Here is a 16551-nt window from a genome sequence, read left to right on the forward strand (position 1 = left end):
GCTGGAGATTTTTCTGTTCCTTTTTCAAGAAGGAAATAGTGTATCCACAATGTATTTAGAGCTATCCATGTGTATTAAAGTATTTGAATGTTTATTTGACAAACCTACCTGATCATTTAAGGGGAAATTTTCTACAATGCCCACAAATCCTACTGTGCACATTTTAATTTATTAGCAGTTATTTAGGAAACTTATGTTTCATGAAAACTAATTTTAGGTGAGCCTAAGAAGCTATAATAATGTAACATTCATGTACCCGTGCTATTTCTTTCATAGTGATAGACTGGAGAAGAGTCATGCGAAGGTTGTATTTTCTTCTGGATTATAAGATTAAATTATTCCAATCATGTATAAATCATGGCATCTTGGAAAAAAAAATCAGAGTACCTGTTAAATAATTTAAATGCCTATCTGAATGTGAGAGAATAGATGAATTAAAGATGAATAGCTAGTGCCAGCTGAATCTACAGACCTCTCTATAGCCTGGGAACACTGGCTTATGCTTTTACCTAGAAAAGAAAATCACTGTTTTATTTCATTATTATCAAGAAAACCTTGAACCAATAAGATATAAATATCACAAATACATTGGTGTAAAGACATTGATTATTGAGGGCCAACTTTTTCTTCACTTATGACCATGCAACTATACTGAATCCAAAGGTGTTGTGCTGGTAACCGAGGAGGTAATTTCACCCTAAAACTGTATCCCATTCAGTAAGCTAAGCATGATGTCCATGTATGCAGATGCAAGTGCTCCTTTACTCGCTTTCTCTCCCCTCTTATATTAAGTTAAAGCTCCTCTCCTCAGTTTCAAACTGTGTGCAACCCCCACCCCAGCCTTCATCTCTGATCTTATTGCCTCTACACAAACTCCCATTCTTTACGTTCTACCTCAGTTTCAGTCTTGACTGCTGTCTTATACTACTTCTCCTGTCTCCCACTTCACTCCATCTCATGCAATCCCTTATGCCTGGAATATTTGCCAAGCACCCACTCCACTCCTTCAAAAAACAACTCTGATCCCCTGCTGGTTCTGTGAGGAATATTTGCTATAATAATCCCCCTACAATTTCTGAGTGTTGTGCACTGCATTTTACTTGTTCCTTTAAAATGCAATTTGTTGGCATATTTGTTTGCCATAATATTTAAGCCATCGGAGAGCATGTTAATTTGCAGCATTGTGGTTAGGATTCAGCAAAACTCCTAAGCACCAGCCTAGGGACTTTGCTGACTTGGGGCTTACATAAGTAATATATAAAAATGTGTAACTAACAGACAGAAACATTTATGAAAACTTCATGGCATGTGAAATAGTTTGAATTGTTCTTTTATTTTGAAATTTGGCACCTGCTATTTGGTATAGAAAAAATGAATATAAAAGGTTTCCAGGGCAACGTTACAATCCAACAGTCTTTTTTTCCCCTGCTGATTACAGAAGAAATAACAGAAAGTGATGATGATGACGACAACCTATCTTCTGTGCTACATCAGAGAGCAAAGATGCCTTGGCGAGCCTGTGGGAAGTACCTCAGCTCGGCAGGGATTCTGCTGTTGCCTTTACTGATCCTTTCACAGTTCTTGAAACACACTGTTATGGTGGCTATTGACTACTGGCTTGCAAAGTGGACATCTGATGTAATTTCTGCAAAGAGTGACCTAGAACAAAAGAATTGTTCTGTATGCCAGGTACCGTACTTCTAAGTCAGTTCTTTTATTTGAAAAAGAAACATCGCCCAATCCTAACTTCTGCTTGACCATTAACATGCAATATGCTATATTCCTACTAAAATGTACATCACAGAATGCTTTCAGGCCCATCACATTTTTGAGGGAGGGGGTGTTATTTTTTTTGTTTTTTGTTTTTTAGTTTCTCTCTCTCTGCTTTTCTTTTCTTTTTGCCACCCTTAGCATTGCTTGATAGACTATGTTCGCATCTCTAAAATAGTCTTGATAGAACTCACAGCTCTTTTTTTTTTTTTTTCTTTCTGTGCTGCAGCATTCTGGCTGCTGGTAGAGCATTCAGGCTGAGTTTCATAACAAGAGGGAACAAAGATCTTTTAAAATGAACTCTCTGTTCCAGGTTATTCCTCTTTGATTGACTTCATCTTAATTTTGCACAGAATGGTAGGCTTGCCTAAGACTGGCAAGATGTGACATGTACAGCGCAGTCATGCACATTTCCATCCCAGCCTCCTTTGGCATTAAATTACCAATAACCCCTAATTTACCTTGCTAATTGCTCAGGTGAACCAGAGCATCACCTCCCAGGAGATTCTATCCTGCCAAGGAAAAAAAGGCATAATTTGTGTTGAACAACATCGTCATAATTAACGTATTTTTAAGGCAGACTAATTAGCCATCCCCATGGATCTAATTAGTTAACAACAATGACATTATTTCATTAAAATTCCAGTTGTCTTCTATGAAGGGATTAATGTCTATAAAGAAGCAGTCTTGACTATGGTTTTCAACATTTTTCAATCCAAGGTATTACAAGTAGTGGCTGGATGGAAATCTAGGGTGAAATCCTGATGCCACTAAAGCCAAAGAGGAGTTTTGCTATTGACTTCAGTGAAGCCTTTGTTTTCATTCCTAGAGAATATTTTATTAAAGCCAAGTTTTAATGTGAAGTTATTAACAATTTATTTAAAAATTTTCTGGCCTCTCTCCAGCTCCCGCTGAAAAAGGGCTACTAGCATGTCATATTACAGTCTTTACAGGTATATTTGTCCCCAACTGGAAGTAACTAATGCGTAAAATCTTTGGAAACTTTTTATGCGATTCTGTGGCTTTTTGAATTTTTAATCTAATCCAAACAGCATTTTTTCCTGAATAATACTTAATTATGGCTTAAGATGGCAGAGAATCATTGGCAAAACAAAATGGGGAAGCTTGTGCTGCCTCTGCCTGTACTGTCCCTGATGTGACAGGTTTCAGAGTAGCAGCCGTGTTAGTCTGTATCTGCAAAAAGAAAAGGAGGACTTGTGGCACCTTAGAGACCAACAAATTTAATAATGATAAATTAATAATAACTAATAAATGTGTTAGTCTCTAAGCTGCCACAAGTCCTCCTTTTCTTTGTCCCTGTTGTGTAGAGGAAAAGAGAACTTCTTCCTCAAGGCTGTCAATCCCACCTCCACTTCTCTTAACGCAAACTGTATTTTAAATGATTAAAACATTAAAAATAATATTTTTGCTTCTGTTTCTTTACTACTTAGGAATTTAATCATTCTCGCTATTCAAGGATGTTCAGCATTCTCTGCTGCCTTGGGATTATACTGTGTCTTGTCACGTCAATAGCAGTGGAGTGGACTGGTCTAAAAGTTGCCAAAAAACTACACTATTGTCTGCTGAATAAAATTATTTTGGCACCAATGAGGTACTACTTTGATTCTAATGCAAGCAGTAGTGCAGCGTAGAGACTTGATATTCTTTATGTCAAGGCAGCTGTTCCTGTGCAGTTCCATTCTGAAGTTACTATGAATTAAAAAATGTGACATGACTCATTGAAAGTCAATAGACACTGCCCATTTTTACGCTATATAAAAATTCTACCTTCTGATTCAACAGATTGATTCCCCAGAGTCATATCTGATGAAAATACTTTTTTACTTCTTTTTACACTTTTGACCAAGAGAAAACAGGAGGAGGAGTCCATGAGCTGCAGATTCTATTCCATGATATTCATCATCAATGGAAACATTTGCTGAGGTATAAATATTTACACCTGAGCAACTCTATTGAAGATAACAGAAAGGAAGAAGTATCACCAAGGGCATCATTAAAGATAGTGGGATTGCACAGGTGTTGCTGTGGTCCTCATTTGGCCTTTATAATTTTTATTTCTGGTGATGATGCATGAGAGGGAAAGAACCCAGCTTCACTGTCAGAGTCCAGGACAGGGCTGGCAGTTAGAAAAACATCTTTTTGTTTACAAGCTTCATTTGACAAGGAAGTCACTGAGGGACAATAAGCATGGAACCCTACAACACTATTCTTGCAAACTTACTTTTCAGACTAGAACCACACTTTAAAGTTAACCCTAATGATGGAAAAGTGTAACCTTCATTTAATCTTTGTTTTATGTATGCATACTTAGTGGATAGAATATAAAATGAACACTAAATAGAAAATGAAATAGGCAACAATAGAGTTAACATCCTCTCTTCGTCCTTTTAAAAATCCTTTCTAAATTATTTGATATCCTTTCCTTCCTCTACTAAAAAGGGTCCCAATGACTTTGGTGGACTGTAACCTAAAATAGACACCTCCCTATGGTCACCTTGCTGTCATGTCCCCACAATAACTTCAGGTTCATTTTAAAATGTCATTAATCCTTTTACACTGATAATTTTTTGACTACGGTATATTGCTGGTCCAAGAAAAATTAATATGATCATGCAAGACTTGCAATTACATTTTGTCTGTATTTTTCCTCACTGAGGAGTGCTTTGTGTGTGTGTTTAATACATAATTAAATAAACAACATAGTTAATATTATGTATATATAATATATTTATAATATGAAATATTTTGTTTAGTTATGTTACTTGTATTGTGCAGGGAAGTCTTGTGAAATCTGGAGTGATGATTCATAGTGCTAGGACACAGTTATTCCTTTATTATGCCTGGTTTTGGAATGCAATAAGTTAGGGCTGACTTCAGCACAACAGAGACTATAGACCTATTACTCATTCCCCACTGTTATCAATAGATTGTGTTCCAGCTCAGTATAGAGCTCAAGAGAAATGGAAAGAAATGGGAAAGTATTTTAATATCTACTTGCGTATTAACTTTGACTGTGATGGGTTGGATCACAGAAACCCCCGGGGAGCAGCCACCTGATGTGTCAAGACTACTGCTTCTCCTGCTTTCCTGCCCAGTCAGCTTAGGACTTCAGTGCCCTGCCTGGTTTGAGCCAGACCTGCTACCCTGCTGCAAACCCAGACCCAGGTCCCCTAACAGCTGTAGGCTTAACTGAAAGAAGCTTACAGAAGTGTGCCTGTCTTTAACGCTCAGATGCCCAACTGCCAATGGGGTCCAAACCCCCAAATAAATCCGTTTTACACTGTATGAAGCTTATACAGGGTAAACTCATAAATTGTTCACCCTCTATAACACTGATAGAGAGATATGCACAGCTGTTTGCCTCCCCAAATATTAATACATACTCTGGGTTAATTAATAAGTAAAAAGTGGTTTTATTAAATACAGAAAGTAGGATTTAAGTGGTTCCAAGTAGTAACAGACAGAACAAAGTGAATAACCAAGCAAAATAAAATGAAGCACTCAAGTCTATGTCTAATCAAACTAAATACAAATAAAAACCTCACCAGTTCCAGTAAGCTCTATTTTACGGACTAGCCTCCTTCTAGTCTGGATCCAGCAAGCACTCACACCTGCTGTAGTTACTGTCCTTTGTTCCAGTTTCTTTCAGGGATCCTTGTGGGTGGAGTGGCTGTCTCCTTAGCCAGCTGAAGACAAAATGGAGTCAGCTGAAGACAAAACGGGCTTAAATAGACTTTCTCTTCTGGGTGGAGACCCCCCTCCTCTCTCCTATGCAAAGTCCAGCTCCAAGATGGAGTTCTGGAGTCACCTGGGCAAGTCACATGTCCATACATGACTCTCAGTTTTTACATGCAGAAGCCATTGCCCACATGGTATCTTGAATGTCTCCAGGAAGACTTCTTATGTGGATTGGAGCATTCCAAGATGCATTGTTCCTTAAGTGCTTCTTGATTGGGCGCTTAACTTTGCGAATTCCTTTCTCCAGGAACTGACCAAATACTCTACTAAGGTTATTTAGAAATCAAGCCAGTACATGGCCAATATTCATAACTTCAAATACAAAAATGATACATGCATACAAATAGGATTAATAGATTCAGTAGATCATAACCTTTACATAGATATGTAATATCGTATATGTAGCATAGAACATATTCCAGTTATGTCATGTATATCCATAAGCATATTTCCATAAAATCTTATGGGGGGCACTGTCGCAATGACCTTTCCCATTTACTGTCCATTTTAGATTTTTTGAAACAACACCACTGGGAAGCATCTTGAACAGATTTTCAGCTGATTGCAACACCATCGACCAGGTACAGAGACAAAATAAATCTGTTCTCCAGAAATGCATGCCAATTTTCCCCTATCATCTTCAGCCCGGAAAATGTCGTGTCTGAATGCCGCCATGTTGTGTTAAGATGGACTAAATCTCATTTAGCTATAACTGATCTGAAAATTTTGTTGTGTTTTTGAATGCATTTTATATTTGTTTCCATTATCATAGAATCATAGAATAGAATATCAGGGTTGGAAGGGATTTCAGGAGGTCATCTAGTCTAACCCCCTGCTCAAAGCAGGACCAATCCCCACATAAATCATCCCAGCCAGGGCTTTGTCAAGCCTGACCTTAAAAACCTCTAAGGAAGGAGATTCCACCACCTCCCTAAGTAATCCATTCCAGTGCTTCACCACCCTCCTAGTGAAAACGTTTTTCCTAATATCCAACCTAAACCTCCCCCTCTGCAACTTGAGACCATTACTCCTATGCGTTACCTAGGGAGGTGGTAGAATCTCCTTCCTTAGAGGTTTTTAAGGTCAGGCTTGACAAAGCCCTGGCTGGGATGATTTAACTGGGAATTGGTCCTGCTTCGAGCAGGGGGTTGGACTAGATGACCTTCTGGGGTCCCTTCCAACCCTGATATTCTATGATTCTATGATTCCTCATTCTGTCATCTGCGACCACTGAGAACAGTCTAGATCCATCCTCTTTGGAACCTCCCTTCAGGTAGTTAAAAGAAGCTATCAAATCTCCCCCCCCCCCCCCATTCTTCTCTTCTGCAGACTAAATAATCCAAGTTCCCTCAGCCTCTCCTCATAAGTCATTATGACTTGCAGTGTTCAGAAAAAGGGAATCCTATTTTTAAAATCCATGCTGAAAAACTTGTTTGGTTAGAGGCTTTTCAGATGCTGAAGGGTCTTGGGTATGTTTTTTCTTCTGTAAAGAAATGTAAAGGGACACTGCGTTGTCTCAGGGTTGGAGCACTTGCGCCAGAATGAACTAAAAAGATGTTTAGAGCACCTCCAACTAAAGAGGGTACCTAGGATAGTCACAGGCCTTGAAGCTGACTGGTTATTAACCTCATCTCTATTGCTAGCTGTGCGACATGAATTCTTTTGGAGGAATGTGCTGTGCAATGTATGCGTGTAGAGGAGCCACATAAAAATACCATCAGTTTTGCCCAGAATCCATCAGCCAGTTCAGAAATGTTAATCTTCAAAGTTATGGTAACTTTTTGTGAATGGGGAGAAGAAGAATGAGATAAGATGTTGACTTGTGTGTTACTCCTTTGTTTGCCTTACCTTTGATATTAAATGTTCTTTATTTATCCAGCACATTCCTGCTACCCTGGAGTGCCTGAGCCGCTCCACTTTGCTATGTGTATCTGCTCTTGCTGTAATCTCCTACGTCACACCAATGTTTCTCATTGCCCTGCTTCCTCTTGCTATCATATGTTATTTCATCCAGAAATACTTTCGAGTGGCCTCAAGGTAAGAGCATTGACCGGGCTCATTCTGGTATTTAAAACGTACTCTGAAATTCATGATCTGGTACCAGGAAATAGAGAGTTTTAAACGGGGCCCTGCCAAGGCTGTATCCGTACATGAAAGCAAGTCAGGTCTATCACAGTAAAAATGTATCATTTTACAGCTGCATTGTTTATAACTATTAAATTAGAATTTCTGAGTGGGAGAAAAGTTTGTTTCCATCATTAAACCAGTGACCATACCAGAATTCACAATCCACAAAACAAGGGCCAAATGCTAGCCTCTCCGGTGAGGTTGAGCCTTAGGAGAAGTGTGAAGATATAGCAGCAAAGCAGAAATGGCCAAAGGCATTTAGCTTGACCAGGGCAGATGGAAATGAAAAGTTCAGGGATCTAGGAGAAAAATTGAGGGGTGGAGCTTACTCCGCATCTGTACCACGATTGCCTCTAAAAGATGCAGCACTCTCACCCTCAGTTGCTATTAGATGCCATCAGGCCCATAAAGCCACGTAGATCCCCTCTCCACAGTGTTCAAGGAGTGCTAGTGGAAGCGTTCTGCCAAGATCCTGCATATGTGCACAAATTGAGAAGGGGCTACCTGTACCCTTTCCCACTTCCTACAGGACTAAACAGAATTTAACTTTACATAGATCATCGATGCCTACATTGATTTGGTGGTTATTGCTAAGCAGTGTAGCAAAAATTAATTGCTTCTATTCATTTGAGTTAATTGAAGCCAGAATGGTGTTTCAGAAGTAAATCATTCCACATGAGAAATTGGAATGTAGGAACAAGGTGCATGTTGGGGTGAAGTGCAGTAAGACCGCTCAGAGCTCCAGTACTGTGTGTTTGCGTTTAGTAAGAATGATCCTCTTGCTTTTCTAGGAGTATCTGTCTTAGTGCAAGAGTCCCATTAGCAACATCTCAGAGTCTTTGCATTTGAAATTCTGCCGTTTTAGGCTCACGGGCATGAGATTCTGTTCTGTAGATGTTCCATTTTACTCCCCAAGACACTGTAGTGCTTATTTCAAAAGGATCACTGTATTATTAAAACTGATTTTCTTTTTAAAACTGTTTCCAGGGACCTGCAACAGTTGGATGACAGCACCCAGCTGCCATTACTTTGCCATTTTTCAGAGACTATGGAGGGTTTAACCACTATACGAGCTTTCAGGTATATTTTTTTAGAAAAAAATTGTATTGTTTTGATATATGCGAGACATAGGATATATGTCATGAATGAAATGTTCAACCTACCCTTAACTAGGCACCCACTTTTGCACCTACGGTTTGTAGGTGCAGATAATTATGGTTTGGGTCACTTTAGAAGTTTAAGTACCTCACTGCATCAGTAAATGGAGTTCTTGGACACTTAAGTGATCTAAAATGTGGATGCCAATAATTTTAGGGGGGGGGTAAAATTGCACCCCCAGTTATTTGATCCACACTTGCAAGAAAGGAGGCTGGTGGCTACAAATCTGGGCATTTATGAAGAATTTGAATTACAATACAACGATCTTTTAAGTCCTTGCTTGCATGACTGGTCCTTGTCCATAACATCTATTTAGACTTTTGGAAACGGCTGAGGAAGATCTAATAACACACCTGAGTTGTGCTTCTGTATTACAAATATAATATAATCTCCCTGGTGTGCCAGTAAAAGTTCTGCCAAACCTACCAGCTGCTTCCCCAAACCAACATTATCTCTGTCATTTCTAGGTTGAGTCAAAGCTGAGTCTTCTGAGCCCCGTCTCATCTGCACATACACATATGTTGCAAGTTAACATTGCTGCTAACAACTCACCTTTGGAATTCCATAATTCTTTGTGGTCATTCCTGTACAACCTTAATGTTTCATTTACATAATTGTATAATACTTTTCGTCCACAAAGTTATGAACCTATAGGGTCTTTAGCATTTAATTTCCTTTCTTTTCTGTTTAATTTTTTTAAGAACAGAAAAAATGGAGATCAAAAACATATTGCCTGTATTTAATTATGTTGGTATTTAAATTATCCCAATCAGGCTTTGAACTTCGTAGCTGAATGAGAGTACAGTATGCTGGCATATTGCTGCTGTTTGGAGAACAGCATAGTATTTCTCAGTATTAATTATTATGATTATGCTTGTTGTTTAAGTGCCAACAGTCTTCTCTAGTTTATTGGTATGTGTTCTCCTGTGTGCCCCATTAAGGAAATTTATTATTCCATTCTGGTTTCTAATCCTTGCTTTTCTCTTTGTCTCTTATCCTAATCCTCTTCTACTCTGGCAGAAATTAACAGAGATGTTGTGACCATTAGTGCTGCACTGCTTAAGAGTTTTGCTACAATAAATCACTCCTAATACCACCTCACTGATACCCTTCATTGTTTAGTACACTCCCTCGTGATACCCCATCCCCAGTCACCATGAAATGAACTGCTCCAGCAAAGCCTGTTCAGAATTTAGGGAGCCTCATGTTTGTGATTTCATCAGCTTGAAATCCCAGAATAACTGATGAATCTTTGACCCAAACAGCAGGAGACATTCAGTAGGTTTTGTATTCCATCTACATGCCAAGCTTCTGTGTCAACTTGTATCTTGGCTATTTTTAGGAGTATATTGCTTTTCAGCTGCATACTGAGTAGTAGCGGTGGCATTTGAAGTTTAGACATTAAAGCTTGAACAAAGTACCCAGCTCCTACATTCCTAAAAATAACACAGTAATATAGGAGGAATCCAGCCATAGGGCTAACAGGTACCAGTTGTTCCTGTGGCACCCTTACTGTCCTATATTTTTTCTGGGCCATTTTGAGCAATTTATAAAAATCCAGGAATTATATCAGAAAGACAGCAGCTGCTGTCGCTGCAGCCACAAAGAATCCTTCATCAAGTATCCTGGGTGTAAATATACCTTCTCCATATGTTGTCTGGTGTATAAAGGACTTTGACATGGTCTGTCCTAAATAATAAATAAAATGTAAGCAAGGTTTCCCCATGGAAGGGTTTCACTTTAGGGACAATTTCTGTAGTGAGATTCTGAGAAATTTGCAGCACTCTAATGACAAATTGTACTCGTCAGCAATTGCACCGCCCACACACATTCCGCTGCTGACTGCACACTGCCAGAATCCCTAGCGTTTTATAGTGTCATGACCACTGGGATAATCTGTGAACAGCCTGGACATTTTAATAAAGAGGGTCTGTGATTTTTTAAAGGTAATTACTTTTTAGCCTGTACCTGGAAGGGGATACAGGAATATTGGTAATTGACACACAGTAAAACTTCATTAATACTCGGGCTTTATCATTTGTACAAAATGTTGGCTGTCTCTCTCCTCATGTCGGTGTAATGATTTGATAACAGCTGTATTTTATAACCAAGGCTTCATTTCTTTTACAAAATATTTTACAGTCCATTTACTGGTATGCTGTGTAGTATTATTAGTAGCTATCAAAATAAATGTACAAAGTGCATGTTTTGGTATATTACCCTGGCTGATTTGAGTACTAGCTAAGACCCTGATCCTGCAAAGCACTAGAGTGGGCAGTCTGCTGCATCCACATGGAGCCCCACTGACATCATTGCAGGATCAAGGCCTAATGCAGAAGTTTCACTAACTAGCAAATGTTCTTCTAGTTGTTAGTGTACATCAGTGTAGTTCTACAGTAGTAAATGTAAAACAAACTTGCTGTATTTAACAGCCTTTGTACTCTTCGGCTGGTTTATTTTGAAGAGAGAAAAACTGGTTTATAAAAGTCTTATTGCTACTTTTATTGATTGTAGTTCAGGGGCTCCCACAATGTACTGGGCATTGTCTATGCACAAATTAAGAGACAGTCGCTAACACTGTGGGGTCTTGATCCATGACTGGGGCTCCTAGGCACTACTGCAATACAAATAGCAAATAACCCACTCAATTTTATATGGTCGTGAAAAGAGGAGTTGTGTTTTCTGTACAGCTAACACATCTTTCAATTGCTCACTTTCTTGCTCTCTCTCTTGTGCACGTGTGTGCGTGCACACACTTTCTCAGACTCTTATCTTTTTCTTTATTTCAAGCCACCTTCCTCACTGCTGCCATGGTAGTGAATGACTAGCCAGAGTCTGTTGTCGTTTATAAATTATAGTTTTAATATGAACTGCCCAGCTAGCCAATGTTAGTCCCAGAGTCCTATATAAAATGTCAGCTCCAGTTTAAGAAGATAGCAAAATCTTATTTGTTCCTAAAGAAAGGACATTGTGGCTGAGGGATGATTGCATATGGTCATGTTTAGGACACTCGGGAGGTTCCAGTTCTTGAACTGTTTTGTGATGCAGACCTTTAAAATTAAAGTTTTATCTATAATTAGAAGCTGTGGCAGCATGCTGCAACTTACAGCTCCATAATTTGGGCATGCAAATTCTGTTTGTGTGTGTCTAATATATACACTCCAATATCTGGGTATTCGGATTAAGAGGCTGGGTTGAATTGCTCTTAAAAATGCAGCCTATTAAATGCTTTTGCTTTTTTTTTTTTTTTTACACTTTTCCAAGGCCTCATGACACACACTGACTCCTTGCTTTGCCATTTCTGTTTTGAAGGTATGAAGGCCGGTTCCGACAAAAGCTTCTTGAATATACAGATTCCAACAATATTGCTTCCCTTTTCCTTACAGCTGCCAATCGTTGGCTGGAAGTCCGCATGGTAAGTACATTACTCTGTTTGGGGCGGGGGAGGGCAGTGTTATGCTTCGCTTTGATCTTGGCGCTCCATTGATGCATATGAGTTATCCAGCCTACACCTTTGCCATGTACATGTCTTTTTAAAGAAAATTTGCCCAAGTTACCCCATCAATGAAAGTCCAATGGAGTGCAAGAGGGGAGGAATTATTCCAGAGCAGGAATAGGATTCATGGCCCTTTTTGCCTGCCTCCCCACCTCCGCCCTTCCCCTTTTGGGGAGGAATGATCAGAGCCAAAGATCCTCTAGCTGTGCTATCAAGATCCCACAGGGGGCTGCGCATGTCAGTACACCTGGGCTTCATCCATCCAGCTACCTGTGCTGAGGTTCCACTGTATTGGCTGCTTTCTGCACCAATAGGGTGTGTGAGGATTTGGGCCTACGCCCTTCCTGAGTCAGCCAAAGGACAGGGCTATTGCCTTTTGTGGTCTTGTTCCCTTTGTAGTGCAAGTACAGCAGGTAGGTGAAAGAAATTATCTGTTAAAAATGAGTCTTCAGGAAGGCAATACAGAGAGCTTCTTATGCTGTGTGGTGTTGGCATTTGTATCTGTTTCTGCAAGGCACCGATGTAGCAAAGCTGCTGCTAGTCATGTTATAAATGTGTGATTCTTCCATATACATTACAAGTACATCAGTGTGTCTATTTCATGTCAATCTGCACATTAATTTTAGACTTTCACATATATTGGTATATTTGCCACCTAAACTCAGTTTTTTGGGTGACTCAGAGGAAAGCGAACTAGCCTGTATTCTATTCAGCAAATAAGGAATAATAATGAAGAAGCATCTAGAGATGATCGAGATCCTGTTGTACTAGGCACTGTATAAACATAGACTACATCTACACTGGCAACTGGACATGGTCCAAGCACATGGTTGTGCCAGAACCCCCCTAGCGTCCACATCTAAACCCCAGAAATACAGGTTTCAAGACCTGTCCAGGGAAAGAATGCTAGTAGACCTGCGGGGTGTGGGTATGAACATGCCTCGGGCTGTCGCATGGCCCCGTACCCATGCCAATGCGTAGAGTGGATGGGGTAAGGGGCGTGTCTTGAGTTCAATAGTCCTCCAGTCCTGTTCCCACAATGTACTGAATCCTTTCCTGCCTGACCCTTATCCAAATCGATAAAGGTCCTTGCCTCCTCATTCTCACCAGTAGCAGTGAGCTGCACTGACCCCTTCACAACAGTTTTCCACTGGACTCTCTTCATCAGTACAAGTGAACATGTTCCACGAGCTGCCGCCCAGTCAGCCAACCACACCCAGGTCCCAATAAATGTGTGGTCGGAGTTCACTGTTTTCCACAACTTCTCCCACAGCATCAGGAACTTACACCTGTAACTGAAAGTTTCAGATAGGCTGGTGCAGGTGGGCATTCACTGTACTCTGGCCCACTCCCGGGAAGGAATAAAGCACCTGAGGCTCTGGTATCAGAAGGCAAAAGACTCCACCAGTCGCTCCAGGAGAAGTCCTCCAATCTGCCTATCCTTCAAGGAGCTGGACCAAGTGTTCTCCCAGGCTCCCGCTACCGAGCCTGTGGTGATGCACGACTCCCTCCTCAACCTGCACCAGCCTCATCAGCTGATGGGATGGTGATGGAGGCCATGGTGGGGACTGCAGAGGAGGAGGCCTTGGAGAAAGAAGAGCATGTCATCCTGCACCTCTGCAAGGAGAAGACGGCTCAGCAAGCCCCTCCTGATGAGCAAGAGGAGAACCTCTCTACTCAGCAGCAACTAGAACCTGAGGCTGGTAAGTTAAACCCCACCCTCACCCAGATGGTCCCCAACCAAGATACAACTGTAAATTCCATTTTATTGAACGACCGTAAACCACTACAAAGCATTTTTGCCGAAGCTATAGAGCGGATTATTCGTGAACTAACCTATTGCCCCTGGGTATGTGAGTTTATTGGCCAACAGGCTGACAAAGAGGGAGGGGGGTGGAAAGATCCAGCTGTGGGGACAGGACATTTGTACTAGATGAATGGTTCTCCAGAGTTATAGCTCCTTTCAAGATTACAAACTTTCACTACAATAATCCCTCCCCGCAGTTGCACAACACACACATGGGAGCTGTGCAGAACTGGGCTTTGGTGTAGTATCAGGATCGGTTATGTACAGGAAAAGAGAAGGGGAGCCTTTGCTTCTCTGAGGAACACAACAGCAGCCCTCTGTCGCAGTATAAATGTTTTCAAACATTACCTTGCCCTGGTGTCCTGCCTCTCCCCCCTCAGTGCTGTGCTCCATAAGCCGGGAGAAAGAGTCTGGGATCTGTGCTGGTGGCTGCACAAACAATCCAGTTTCACTTTGCAGTAGGGAGGTCATTGGTTTGCGGCCTTGATCAAGAAGTTCAGGGAACACAGTACAGGTGCGATGTCCCTCTTTCTTTTCACCAAGGGAAGGTCATGCCTGACTAATCTAATCGCCTTTTATGATGAGATTACTGGTTCTGTGGATGAAGGGAAAGCAGTGGATGTATTGTTTCTTGACTTTAGCAAAGCTTTTGACACGGTCTCCCACAGTATTCTTGTCAGCAAGTTAAGGAAGTATGGGCTGGATGAATGCACTATAAGGTGGGTAGAAAGCTGGCTAGATTGTCGGGCTCAACGGGTAGTGATCAATGGCTCCATGTCTAGTTGGCAGCCGGTGTCAAGTGGAGTGCCCCAAGGGTCGGTCCTGGGGCCGGTTTTGTTCAATATCTTCATAAATGATCTGGAGGATGGTGTGGATTGCACTCTCAGCAAATTTGCGGATGATACTAAACTGGGAGGAGTGGTAGATACGCTGGAGGGGAGGGATAGGATACAGAAGGACCTAGACAAATTGGAGGATTGGGCCAAAAGAAATCTGATGAGGTTCAATAAGGATAAGTGCAGGGTCCTGCACTTAGGATGGAAGAATCCAATGCACCGCTACAGACTAGGGACCGAATGGCTAGGCAGCAGTTCTGCGGAAAAGGACCTAGGGGTGACAGTGGACGAGAAGCTGGATATGAGTCAGCAGTGTGCCCTTGTTGCCAAGAAGGCCAATGGCGTTTTGGGATGTATAAGTAGGGGCATAGCGAGCAGATCGAGGGACGTGATCGTTCCCCTCTATTCAACATTGGTGAGGCCTCATCTGGAGTACTGTGTCCAGTTTTGGGCCCCACACTACAAGAAGGATGTGGATAAATTGGAGAGAGTCCAGCGAAGGGCAACAAAAATGATTAGGGGTCTAGAACACATGACTTATGAGGAGAGGCTGAGGGAGCTGGGATTGTTTAGCCTGCAGAAGAGAAGAATGAGGGGGGATTTGATAGCTGCTTTCAACTACCTGAGAGGGGGTTCCAAAGAGGATGGCTCTAGACTGTTCTCAATGGTAGCAGATGACAGAACGAGGAGTAATGGTCTCAAGTTGCAGTGGGGGAGGTTTAGATTGGATATTAGGAAAAACTTTTTCACAAAGAGGGTGGTGAAACACTGGAATGCGTTACCTAGGGAGGTGGTAGAATCTCCTTCCTTAGAGGTTTTTAAGGTCAGGCTTGACAAAGCCCTGGCTGGGATGATTTAACTGGGAATTGGTCCTGCTTCGAGCAGGGGGTTGGACTAGATGACCTTCAGGGGTCCCTTCCAAACCTGATATTCTATGATTCTATGATTCTTTCCCTGTTCCTTTCTCCACTATTTGTTGGAAAAAGGGAAATGATTTCCTGGTTTGGAGATGGGTTGGCAATTGCAGTGGTTTGCTTCTCCCCCTCCAAGCAGGCTCAGTCTGATATCTTGGACTGCAGTCTGTTTCCATTCAGATTGTCTCCCAGTCCTGTAAGCATAGGTCAAAAAAATTTCTGGTGCAGCAGAAACTCCAACTGGTTTCTTAAAGTTCAAAGGCAGCACAAATGTGCTTGGCCCACCTTCAGAGTTCACCAAACCCTCCTGTTCAGTGATATCAATAGGATGACCAGTAGCACAAACATCTCTCTGTCACAGATTGGCAGATCCCCACCACGGGACTAGAAATCTATCTCCCCTTCCCAGTCTGGTAATTTTAAAACTACTAGGTTCTCCAGTCATTGGCCAGCCTTAAAAGAAGGAATTAAGAACAGTTACTACTGCCCCAGAAATAAATGCCCCCACCAGCCCAATCATACGCTTTAAGACATTAATTTTTTCAAAACCATTAGTTGATGCTAACTCCCATTGTCAGCAGGTGTTCCTTTCTTGGGGGCTGTAAAAGTTGTCTGAGAATCAAGGATACTAAAACAATCACATTCCTGAAATGCTGAGAAGTATCACTATTGCGACCTCCACAG

General features: G+C 41.3%; 1 protein-coding gene across 12 annotated transcripts in view; it reads left to right on the top strand.

Moving 5' to 3' along the window:
- Window positions 1-16551, top strand: part of ABCC8 (ATP binding cassette subfamily C member 8) — a 139864-nt gene that overhangs the window by 106901 nt on the left and 16412 nt on the right. For 9 of the 12 annotated variants that reach the window (XM_075129353.1, XM_075129354.1, XM_075129355.1 and 6 more), the window contains 6 exons: window positions 1439-1689; window positions 3222-3382; window positions 6041-6110; window positions 7409-7566; window positions 8644-8736; window positions 12127-12229. In XM_075129353.1, the coding sequence (XP_074985454.1) occupies window positions 1439-1689; window positions 3222-3382; window positions 6041-6110; window positions 7409-7566; window positions 8644-8736; window positions 12127-12229 (836 nt within the window). Of the gene's footprint in view, window positions 1-1438; window positions 1690-3221; window positions 3383-6040; window positions 6111-7408; window positions 7567-8643; window positions 8737-12126; window positions 12230-13583; window positions 14015-16551 lie in introns of those variants that run through there. The other 3 variants (XR_012668890.1, XR_012668889.1, XM_075129362.1) reach the window with 3 other exon arrangements.

The sequence above is a fragment of the Caretta caretta genome, chromosome 6 (assembly GCF_965140235.1).
Source record: "Caretta caretta isolate rCarCar2 chromosome 6, rCarCar1.hap1, whole genome shotgun sequence".
Classification (NCBI taxonomy): domain Eukaryota; kingdom Metazoa; phylum Chordata; order Testudines; family Cheloniidae; genus Caretta; species Caretta caretta.